The following is an 11,457-nucleotide window of genomic DNA, read 5'->3' on the forward strand; positions in this document are numbered from 1 at the left end:
TCAATGTGCCGAGTAACTTTTTATTTTCATAGAAACACATAGGTATTTAGTTGCTATTAAAACATTCACGTAAGCACAGACTATGTGGCAAAGACCCCTAATACCAACTATATTTTTTGTGATTCCACTATTAACCGAATATCAACAAATATCTCCACCTCCTCAAGAGTATGATTTCTAGATCAAATCATATTTCAACAAATACCAGAACTCTCAATTGTACACAAATAAAGACAAAATTATGAAGTTGTCAATCCTTTGTTGATGAGTGGCTAAACTAGCAAACTTTTCCACGGCCTTCAAGAAAATTACAAGCTCAACTTACATAAATTATTTGTGATGGTTTGTGTAGTTCCATCAACACTCCTTTACTTCATACATTATTCAGCAATTTTCAACCTTACTTGCAGTGAGATATAACTCCCTAACTCTTGCCGACCAATGGATCAAGGGTGGATATCCACTTGTTGTAGTCAACAGGAGAACCAGAGTCGCAGAGTGGTATGCCGTTCACAAAGAAGTAGGGTGTCCCGGTCACTCCTCGTGCACAGCCATACTACAATAATAGAGAAATTTAGTGAATATCATGGCCAGAACAAGAGGATATAAATACACATGCGATTGAGAAACAAAGTTTAACAAACCTTGAAAGAAATCCGTGTGGCCTGATCTGATTGTGAGTCATTGAAACCAGATTTGTATGCTGCCAAATTGGCTTCACCAATAACAGGTGCGACAAGGTTGTTTGTTATTTCAGCGACAACAGTCGCTCTTGATTTTGTGTATGTCGGTTGGTTGTAATAACCCTCCTGAAATATTGTCAATGTTTAGTTCCTCAATATCTCATTGTGTATGATATCGGTATGTCATGATTAAATCCAGTGGTATTTCTTCCTTATAACAATACAAATGTCATATTATGTTTGATGTATGCACTAAGTCATGGTGAATGTTGTGGAATATAAGCTTTTTTTTTTCTACGCAAAAAAATATAAGCTTTTGCAAATATATTTTTACGGGGAGCTTTTGTTTCTATATTATCGTCACCACACTTGGCCTCTTTTTTTATTAAACTTCCACACTTTGCCTCTTAAAATATGCACTGTGTCCTATCAGTTTGGAGGGCATCTCCACACTATAGGCACTACCAAACATTTAAATATTTTCTTCTGAGAATTATTCAAATTATCGTGTTTACTTGTTAAGTAGGTTAACTCATTCCTCCTTTTCTCCTGTTTCACATAATTTGTTGATACAGTGGGTGATAAAGAAGCAGACAACACATAACCTGGTATTTGAAGAAATTCTCAAGTAGTGGATACACAGCTGACGAATTTAGCTTGTGGACCGTGTGAATTGACCGGCAAGCAATGAAGGCGTTGCTGTGGTAACTGTACATTTGAGAGAGAAAATTACATCACTAAGCCAATACATATTTTATCGACTTATTCTTACCATTGCTGAAAAGAGCACTTACATTTCCAACCAACAAATAGGTTGTAATTTTTGCAAGACAAGATCGATGGCATCACGTAAGAAAATAGAAATGAATATAATTAGTGGATATGTTAGGTTGATTTTGGCATCTGTGGTGAATTTTAGAGAAGTTGTGAATAAGCTAGGGTTATACCTACACCTACTAATTTTGGGGAGATTAATTTATGTAGCGACGATTGACCAAATAATTAGGAAACGATATGAGCAGTACAACATTAGACATTGTCACACAAAAAAGAATCAGAGGAAAAACTTGTAGTATGTGACCTGTCCAAAATTAACAAGTGGTAGCAAATATATCTGAATATAAACTCATTGAGTTTTCTCATTATTTGTTTCTCCCAAGTGGCATAACATATTAACTTCAAACTTTCTAGGCCAACATATATAACATTAATACTACAATGTATACTTTCTTTCAAAAAAATAAAAGCTAAGCCGAAAATATCTAAAAGAAATTGAAGGTGTAGGTACACCCTAGATCATAAAATTCATACTCTAAATTTTATCTTTATTTGGTCATGTGCTTTATCATAATCTACAGAAAACAAACCTAGAATCTCTCGTCATTAACTGAATATAAGATTATGTAATAAATATATTGCATTCTTAGTTTATTGTATTTTAGAGTTATGTATATCATAATCTGGTGCCAAAAAATTCCAACTTTTTCACACCTATTTTCAATGAAAAAGTTGACATTTTTTATGAAGTGTGAAGTGTGTGATGCCAAAAAATAAGTTCAACACATCACACTTCAACAAAGTTAAATTGAGTTGTAGTTTATGCATTTTTTTCAAATGCATTACACCGCATAGGATTTAAAAGATGAAGTCTGACAGTGATAGTGTCTCCAAATTCAAACACGACCTACATAAAAAATCGAATTTAAATGATTTTTCCTTGGCCTTGCCAGTTGATTTTCTTTTTTGTTCGTAACTTTTCGCAGTGTTTTTCAGGAGTAGGTAGCATGGAGGCATCATATATAAGAAGAGGAAGCACTTTAGGAAGTCTTTTTTGTTTTCTGTTTTCCTTTCTTTTTGAGTGGAGGCTGAGGGAATTGGCATGAGACGAAAGAAGGTATTATTCTCGTCCAGGAAATACGCAGAAGATCTGCACAGTACTCCCATCGACTCCTAGTTGGAGAAGTAGGTGAGGATGGAAGAGATTCCAAAACTTTATAACATTGGAGGCTCAGTCCATCCGTCTAGAAGTGTGTGTTCCGCTAGTCCTGAGCCCTGACCGGACCGCATCCTACTACGGTGACAACTTCAATGTCCTGACGAACTCATTTTTGTCTTAAACTGGCTGGTGTGACAACCAAGCTGTGGCCAGAAGCTAGCTAGCGACGTTTGCTACTTGGAATTTTAGGAGTTTGCTACGCGCGCGCGCATGTAATTTACAAAAACTCATTTCCCAACACGAGCTGGATATGTTGAAAAATCATGAAACGAATTCGTCATGGAACGATGGAAAACTATTACTGGTTGTTTGCGCCGCCAAAACACACACCAAGCAAGAGAGAAGAACACGCGCGCGGAGAGCGTGGAACGATCGAACGGGGTTGAGGCACTCACGGGAGCGGGAAGAGGTGCACGACGACGGCGACGCGGCCGGCGCCGTAGTGCTGGACGGCCTTCTGGAGCGGCGGCCAGGCGTCGCGGCTGTCGGGGCAGACGGGGTCGAAGAAGGCCTCCACCACCACCGCCCCGCCCCACGCCGGCGCCGGCGCCGTCCCCCACACGAACCCGTCCGTCCTCGCCGGGATGGGCAGCTGCGCGCCGCACCGGCCGCAGCACCCGGCGATGACGATCACCACCGCCACTATCACCGCCACCGGCAGCGACAAGCTGCGGCGTCCGGTCTTCATATTCTCACTGCTCTGGTCACTAGATTTTCTTGCTCACTCTGTGTTCAAATAGCTAATCAAACACTTCGTGCACGGCGCGCTGGTGCATATATGCATGCGTGTTCTCCAGGGGAGGATAGGATAATCAAGAGCCGGAGAATATACGATTGATTGAGCTGAGGACTTTCAGGATGGGCAAGAGACGAGATGACTCAGATGAGTGCAGGGTGTAGCTGAGGTGCGGAGACACTTCGCAGAAAGTGAAGGATACCTGTGACGGCTACCTCGCAACGACTTCATGGGCATCCCAGCAAAGCTAGGGAAACTGATCGATTGACAATAGTGGCGGCCCTGGCCAGGTGATGACGCAATAGATGATGGTGTGATGATGGAGAGCGATCGAGTGAGACTAACGCACACACAAATTTATATGGGGTTTTTCACGGGAATTTGTCACGTATAACTAAATAAGCCTTTGCCTGGATTTAATTACTTCTCGGTGGATTCTGCCACAAGAAGAGTTTTCAACATCAAAGTCCGCCGAGGAGTTCCGGCAACGGATTTAATGGTCGCTAGGACGATCAGACCTGGGTGTACTGTGCACGGTAAAAGCATCTCCAGTTGCGTCGTCAAAAGTGATGATGTGATTATGAAGAGGAGTCATGTTAAGATATTCTTCTTTTCTTGGGAATTTGTCTCGTATCAACAGGAGCGCTTGGATGTCTCTTCGTCGATTCCGGAAGCAAGGAACAAGAGAATTTTCAACAATAAAACGACGTCGACGTTCTCAATGCTCCCATCTAGTCGATGGGACGATCGGACCTGGATACACCGTGCATAGCGTGCTAAAGGCCTGCCACGGGTTTGGGTTGCTCTGTCACGGCAAGGTCTCAAAAAAGTTATTCAGGTCTGGGTAGCTCCTAAGCCCGGAGTTGTTAAAGCAAATGTTGATGCAAGTTGGGATGCGCGCTCTGGGAAAGCTGGTTTTGGTCTAATCATCAGAGATCATCTAGGCCAAGCTGTCATCTCAGAATGGAGGCCACTATTTGGTTGTATTAGTGCGGAAGAGGCGGAAGTTCACGCAGTTCTGGCAGGCTTAAAACAGTTAATCTCTGTGGGTCGCTGGCCTGCTATACTCGAAACAGACTGCCAACGTATTGTTCAAACGAGCTTGCATGCATTCATATGGACTGATCGGCCTCTTGGTGCCTTTTAGAGGAAGCAAGGGAACTACTGAAGATTTTCTCGTTAATCTCTGTTTACAAGGTAGATAGAAGGTGCAATGGTGAAGCTCACAACCTAGCTCAGTTAGGAAGGTCTGGGGATTCTGGTATCTGCTTTGATGCAACTCCAAACTGCGTTTTGGATCCTGTTGCAAACCTCCTGAATATGTAACCTCTGTTTGTACTGTTTTCAGCGGGCAAGTTTTCAGACGCACTCTTTTCCTTCCAGGGTACCGAAGGGGACTGGAAGGTTTTTAATGAGGCGGGCTTGCTCTGCTTAATATAAGTGGTTTACAGTTTCAAAAAAAAAAAGATAGTTATTCAGGCAATATCACTGTTAAGAGTACTGGCCAGTGGGCCAGTAAGAAAATATCAGTAGCTAACAACATAGTAAAAAAAACGAGCTCAATTTGACAAACAGTAATTCCAGACCAAAAACAACCGGTCAAATCGATGTTAACAGACTAAAAACGAGTACTGCTAATGTTCAGATGCTTCAAACTGTCTAAGAGAAAACCTGTTACACCTATCGCTGTAACCTGCACCAGCAGCTTGGGCCCGTTATTTCTTCACCTACCAGCTTCTGAATATTTTGTACATTATACAACTGTGCCATTGAACAACCAACAAGAGGCAATATTTTGTAGTTACAAACAATGTAGCGCCACCATGGCAACAGCCAAAGCTGGGTCAATAAACATGAGATCAGCCTGCCAAATTGGTAACCGGATCACCAAATGGAACAAAGAGGAGCTTTGAGACCATAATTTTCCAACCTTCCCAACAAATGTATTCATGGTGAACCGACACAGAAGCATCACAGCCAAGCCAACCAACTGCTCACCTTATTCTCATCTGTTTCTTGCATCAGCCCCACTAACTGGGGGTGTGCATGCCTTTGCAGAAATGCAACAGCAAAATCACCGCGAAAAATTAGAATCATCTGTGTAAGTACGCTTCTAGTCCTCCGAGCTCAAATCGCCCCATCTGACGTTGTACTTTGCGGCAAGGTAGTGAGCGCCTACTGGTCCACGGCTTCCGTAAGGGTATAGCTCGGGCGCAGTCCGCTTCTGTTCCAGTTCCTTCAGAAGGGGTGTGAAGAGCTCCCATGCGGCATCCAACTCGTCAGAACGGATGAAGAGTCTTCGCTCGCCTTCTATGGCATCGAGCAAGAGCCTCTCATAAGCATCCGGTATCTCCTTCGAGTACCTATAGCAAGTTTGTGTAACACTTTAGAGATAATGAGAAAGTAGCTGCAAGTTGGTACTCCAATTACTACCATGCAAATCGCAAAAAGTAGTGTCTCACAAAGCCTAAACAGTAGCGCACATCTCCAATAAGGAAATGGCAAAATATCACTCAAAAAACTACTATTATGTACACGTCAAAGCACCAACACAAAAGGCGCTATTCTGATGGAGATAGATAAAGCAAAAGCTTTTGCAAAGTGCTGCAATTTGCATCCACGATGATGTGTAGTGGCATACCTTGTAAGACATTATATTATTATCAGTTACAGCTTAGCATACTTAAGTAATTGAATGGGAAGGACTTCTATAATCAAGCATAATATGAGTGAATCAAAGCCCCTGTTGTGGCATATTTCACTTGGTCAACTGTTGTACATCTGTTCCTCCCCAATTAATGCCCACCTTCAATTATACCCTATTTTAGGTTATCACTGTCTGATCTCTCCGACATAGTAACCTACTCCACTTGTTACTTTGTGTACTAGATTCACATTGCATAAGTTCAAAATATATTGAGACACATCTCATACTACATCTCACTCATGGCTACAACTACACAGGCAGCCTAAGGCCTAAACAAGCAAATGCTAGAGGTACAATGTTTGTATAAGCTTGTCTACATGTAAAGAGATGAGCATTTTAGGTACAGCATCAAGACCAGTATGTTGGTTCTTCCAAAAAAAGCAAACCTCTATGCGCAAGCGCAAATATAATTTGTTGGAAACTTCATCTTACCTTGCTGCATAGTGAAGATTCAAGTTACTTCTATCCAATCTCATACCAAGACCAGGAATCTTGTTGTTAATTTTTAGGTAAATAGCTTCATCCGGTTGCACACGTATCACAAGCTCATTAGTAGCCCTGTCAAGATCGGTTCCAAAAGCCCCCTTGTAGAGATTTCCAGGAACATGTCGGAACTGAACTCTAATCTCAGCCCTGAAATTTGTTTAATTTTCAAGCATAATGCAACATAAGTCAGGATCGGTGGCATAAAGATAACACCAAAAAGAAACTTTGCAATCAAACAATTTGGTGTTATTAACCCAAGATTAATACTAAGAAATATTATTTCAATTTATGTTTTGTTCATATGAGCTATAAGTTGGTCCAACTGCATAGCACTAAAAAGAAATAACATGTACAAAGAAACAACAAAAAATTCCTCCACATTAAGAGTTCGAGCATTCAACAAACCTTAACATATGAGCTAAAGTAAACATATGGTCAAGTGTTTGCATCATGTGATGTTGATAATTAATTTAAAGTGCACTTACTGTTTAGTATGCAAAGCTTTCCCAGCCTTCATGAGAAAAGGAACTCCGTCCCATCTAGCGTTATTGATAAAAAGTGCAGCTGCAGCAAATGTTGGAGCCAGACTGCCCTTGGGCACCGTCTTATCATCAGTGTATCCAGGGTATGTGATACCTCCCTTTGTATGACTTTTATACTGTCCTACAACCACATCTTCCAGTTGCAAGGGCTTCATGGAGCGCAAAACTTTAACCTGAAAGGAAAATATGGAGGCAATATTGACGACCATTAAGGTTCAAAAGAATAATATTGACAATCACTGTGTGGTGTTTTTAGAATCAGTATGCTCATCTCACATAAAACGTAGATGGAAAGATTAATGTATGCTGCATTCAAGTATGTAAAGATAAAAAAAGATTGATGTGGGTTGCTTTATGTAACAGAATATACATAAAACAGTTTTTAAATGTAAAATAAATTGACCCATTTTTTCTTCAAAATTGCAAGTATCGGTAACCTGGAACAGGCACAAACCTTCTCATTCCGTATGTCCTCTGCTTCCAAGCTAATAGGAGTTTCCATTGCAAATAGAGCTAGTATCTGAAGAAGATGATTCTGCATAATGTCTCGGATAATACCATAGCTATCAAAGTACCTGCATAATTCAACAAAAAGGTAAGAGAAATCCAAAAGGTAGTAACATGGTACCATAAATGATGTAAAATATAATTACCCTCCTCGCCCTTCAGTGCCAAAGTCTTCTGAGAATATCAGCTGCACATTTCTTATATATTGCCTTGACCACAGAGGCTCAAAAACAAGATTCGAGAAGCGGAGGACAGATAAATTCTCCACAAGTTCCTTTCCCAAGTAATGGTCAATCCTGCATAACAAATATAAGTGAGCACAACATTCTAGATATCCCAGCCTATGAAAACAGCTATCATGCATCTCATGCTCTCGAATTTCGAAGGGATCGTGTCGCCTTCCAATTGGCAGACTATTTGATGTTTACTGGGTAAGGGCCATGAGGGTTATATTTATATTAGCCATACAAGAAAACATGGGCAATTCTTGTAATTTAAGCTAGATGCTTGAATCACCTGAAGATTTGGTCCTCTACCAGATACTGCTTCAGACCTCTCGTTAGTGCAGCAGAAGACTCTGAGTCCCGGCCAAAGGGTTTTTCAACAATTACCCTTGTCCAGCCATTCTCAGACGATGCTGATCTGCTTGCACATTTTACAACATCCAGGAATATATTTGGCGGTATTGACAAGTAGAAGAGACGGTTAGAGACTCTGGGACCCTGCATATATAAAGAACAATAATTTATCAGATTATAGGTACATTAGTTTTTGAAATGGAAATGGATTGATTAAGTTGTGTAAAAAGTTGAATACTATTTCATTTATTTATACCAAAAAAAAAGAATGAGCAAGCAAATATATTAAGCACCGGAGTTTTAGAATGAAATAATGATTATCAAGAAGAGTACCAAGTGTAAGGCACTGGCAAGAAGTCGTGTAGAGATTTTATCTAGACAAGCATAAGTACTGTAACCTCAAACCTACAAATATAATAACTGACACATCCTCGGTTAGACTTGAAGTGGCATATACAAACCTCATGTTCTTTAATCTTCTTGCCAAGCTCCATGAAATCTGCCTCTGAATCATACTGGCCTGAATGGTAGAAGCATCGCTTCAGAAACTCTTCCATTTTCTCACTACAGTTCTCCCTGTGGAACAAGAGCAGTTTAGCAAGTACTACATGGGGTTTATTTACTTAAAAATGGTCATAAACTATGATCACAAGTTCTCCCTTGATAATCACCTTTTATCTATCCTGCAAGTCAGTGTTTTGCTAACCATGTCTCTCAGTTCAGCATCCGTCATTTTGCTCCGTGCATAGCCGAAGATGGAGAAATGCTACAGAAGAGAACACTTCATATTAGATTATGTTTTTGAAGTGGCTAAAATTGAGTCCTAGGTTATAGGTTGGACAGGGAGATGCACAAACCTTTGGAAGACAATCCTCGTAGTAGAGAGCAAAAAGGGCAGGGAATATCTTCTTCTTCGCGAGGTCACCAGATGCTCCAACCACAGTGATGCTAACAGAAGCCTCGTCGTCTCTCGATAGAGCGGCTAGATCTTCGAATTCCTCGACATTGATTGCTGAAGGGGTGCCGTTTTCCACCTTTGGCGGGGCAGTGTTCTCCACGGCAGTATCCATGGGACTTTTCACTGATGATGATGTGAAAATTTAGTAAGAGAAGAGCAATTGTGCATCCATTGATAGCTAACTAACTAACAAGTTTCCATCACGTGGAAGTAAACCAAAAATGAGGCAGCTACAAGATTTCTTCCTAGGAAGTGACTCTGGTTTTAATTTGGCAATAGGTAGATGGATGGAACATAGCAACTAAAAATTGATGCTAGGGGTCAGTAAGAATTGTAGGTGCTGAGGTAGCAACTCTGTGAGTTGCCGCCAGAGCTAATGAATCATCTGAGGTTTGCAGACAGACTTGCTCGGTGTTTCTTTCCCAACACTTGAGTTTAGGATTCGGAATGTTGACTGTATGGTGGAGTGCGCTAGGCGGAAAAGTCAACCCACATGGTCGAATAACCTTGGGTTCTAGGATGGATGACTAAGTTGAGCTGTGCAGGCCGCGCCCGCGCGCGCGCGATTCCCTTCCCCATCGAGCGAGCAAAGCCGTCGCCTCACCTACGGCACCCCCCGAGTTTCCGAGGGAGCGGGAGCGAGGAGGAGCGAAAAGCGCGGAGAGGGCTGAATCCCAGAGCGCGGCGAGTCGAGAAAAGAGTGATGAGCGCCCACCTCCCTTCCCGGCGACGGCGTCGATGCGCCACCCAGCGGCGGCGGCGGCCGATCTCCCGCCGCCAGCGCATCTGGCGAAGGAGAAGGCGACGGAAGACGCCGGCGGCGGACTGGCCGCCCGGCGCACGACGGCGGCGGCCGCCGGGCACCTCATGCAGGAGAGCGCCATGTGCCCTCCTCGTTCGGCCGGTGCTGCTGTCGCTGTGGCTGCAGCTTTCGTTCGGAGATGACGAGGCGGCTAGCTGAAGTGGCGATAGGACGGACGGGCGGACGGAGATGGGGCGGGGGAGAGGGAGGTTTTATCGGGGATATCGAAGGGAGACGGAGACAAGGCCAAAGTTTGGTGGAGCTCTTGAGATCGCCGAGGGCCGGGGTGGGGGAGGATGAATAAAATAGTGGGAGGCGATGGGGGCGGAAACGCAAAGAGAGAGTTGTGGCCCCTTGGCTGCGGCTGCGGGCGGGCGGGCGGCGGCCGGTCTGGTCGGGCAATGGCTGCCGCGGCGGCGGCGCAGGTGGCCGCACGTACAGTGCGGTGGTGGTGGTGGGGGTTTGAGTTGACCGGCCGGAAAGGGGAGGCTTTTGGTTTTGGCCCTCCTGGGGTGCCAAAACCCACTTCCTCACCTCACGTTTTTCCCCTCTCACAAAAAGTCAAGAGCTTCTCTAGTACTCCGTATTTTATTTTGAAGAAACCTTTTTCTGCGCCATGTTTTGAATAAAGAGTTGCAAACCCAATGAATTCATGAAATACGACGCCATGGCAAACTTTGATCGATAACAAAAACATATTAATATATACAATTATCTCCATTTCGAAATATATATACTATTACCACCGACCCAGTTGACCAAATGCCAACAGCCAGCCACACGCGCCAACCACAGACGCCTCTAATTTTAACTGCGGCCTTTGTACGGAAAAAATATGTTACGCTTACACCGTCCAAGTCCTCCACAAAGACCACCGCGCGCTTACCGACCATCGTTGCCACACGGACACACTCCACCGCATCTCCAACTCCACGAAGAGACACAGCGAAGCACGAGAGAACCCATCGGGCGCGGCAGCAACCGACTAACAAAGCACGAGCCGCGACCCAAACTCTCCTCAACGCATCGTCGGCTCGCAACGCCCACCAAGCAAGCCGTCTCAGCAGCCTGCCATCCACTAGTCCCCAAACCGAAACCTACTCCGAAACTATACCGCGGAGGAGGAGAAAAACACAAAGTCGTGCCGTCCCGAGGATCAGAGGTTTCCCTCTAGAGGCAAGACCACTGGGCGAGGAGAGGAGCCCTCAACGACGACGCTTCCAAGAAAGTCAACTTGCACCTGCAGGTGTCATCGTTGGTTCTTACCAAATCTAGGTCAAGGATTTCTCCTGGGGATCCTCCAACTCTAGCCGCTCGAGGCCGATCCGTAATTTCGGGTGCAAGGATGCATATGAGACGATATGCAACTTGACATATCTCTGAACTTTCCGGTGGGAAACTCACTTTGGCTCATAGGAGCACATTAATTCGTTGTGTGAAAATACATTTTGAAGTGTCAAAA

At 43.5% G+C, this 11,457-nt stretch overlaps 2 protein-coding genes across 2 annotated transcripts; both read right to left on the reverse strand.

The window, feature by feature from the left end:
- Positions 1 to 417: 417 nt before the first annotated feature.
- On the reverse strand, positions 418 to 3,367 carry LOC124673121. Its single transcript, XM_047209248.1, has 4 exons — positions 3,075 to 3,367; positions 1,289 to 1,391; positions 645 to 809; positions 418 to 556 (listed from the first exon to the last, which is right to left on the reverse strand). The coding sequence occupies exons 1-4, from the start codon at positions 3,365 to 3,367 to the stop codon at positions 425 to 427; spliced, it is 693 nt and encodes a 230-aa protein (XP_047065204.1). The 3' UTR covers positions 418 to 424.
- Positions 3,368 to 5,336: 1,969 nt separating this feature from the next.
- LOC124675229 (glucose-6-phosphate 1-dehydrogenase 2, chloroplastic-like) lies at positions 5,337 to 10,077 on the reverse strand. Its single transcript, XM_047211296.1, has 10 exons — positions 9,909 to 10,077; positions 9,093 to 9,316; positions 8,907 to 9,001; positions 8,697 to 8,811; positions 8,174 to 8,379; positions 7,804 to 7,953; positions 7,605 to 7,725; positions 7,094 to 7,323; positions 6,555 to 6,755; positions 5,337 to 5,778 (listed from the first exon to the last, which is right to left on the reverse strand). The coding sequence occupies exons 1-10, from the start codon at positions 10,075 to 10,077 to the stop codon at positions 5,529 to 5,531; spliced, it is 1,761 nt and encodes a 586-aa protein (XP_047067252.1). The 3' UTR covers positions 5,337 to 5,528.
- Between the last annotated feature and the right edge of the window lie 1,380 nt (positions 10,078 to 11,457).

The sequence above is a fragment of the Lolium rigidum genome, chromosome 7, assembly GCF_022539505.1.
Source record: "Lolium rigidum isolate FL_2022 chromosome 7, APGP_CSIRO_Lrig_0.1, whole genome shotgun sequence".
Classification (NCBI taxonomy): Eukaryota; Viridiplantae; Streptophyta; class Magnoliopsida; order Poales; family Poaceae; genus Lolium; species Lolium rigidum.

Coding starts and splice junctions, on each gene's coding strand:
- LOC124673121 (XM_047209248.1), bottom strand. CDS start 3,367: ATGAAGACCGGACGCCGCAGCTTGTCGCTGCCGGTGGCGGTGATAGTG. Junction 1,392..3,074: donor GTGCACCTCTTCCCGCTCCC/GTGAGTGCCTCA, acceptor TCAAATGTACAG/TTACCACAGCAACGCCTTCA. Junction 557..644: donor CCACACGGATTTCTTTCAAG/GTTTGTTAAACT, acceptor CTATTATTGTAG/TATGGCTGTGCACGAGGAGT.
- LOC124675229 (XM_047211296.1), bottom strand. CDS start 10,077: ATGGCGCTCTCCTGCATGAGGTGCCCGGCGGCCGCCGCCGTCGTGCGC. Junction 9,002..9,092: donor ACGAGGATTGTCTTCCAAAG/GTTTGTGCATCT, acceptor TCTCTTCTGTAG/CATTTCTCCATCTTCGGCTA. Junction 6,756..7,093: donor AAAGCTTTGCATACTAAACA/GTAAGTGCACTT, acceptor AACAAATTTCAG/GGCTGAGATTAGAGTTCAGT.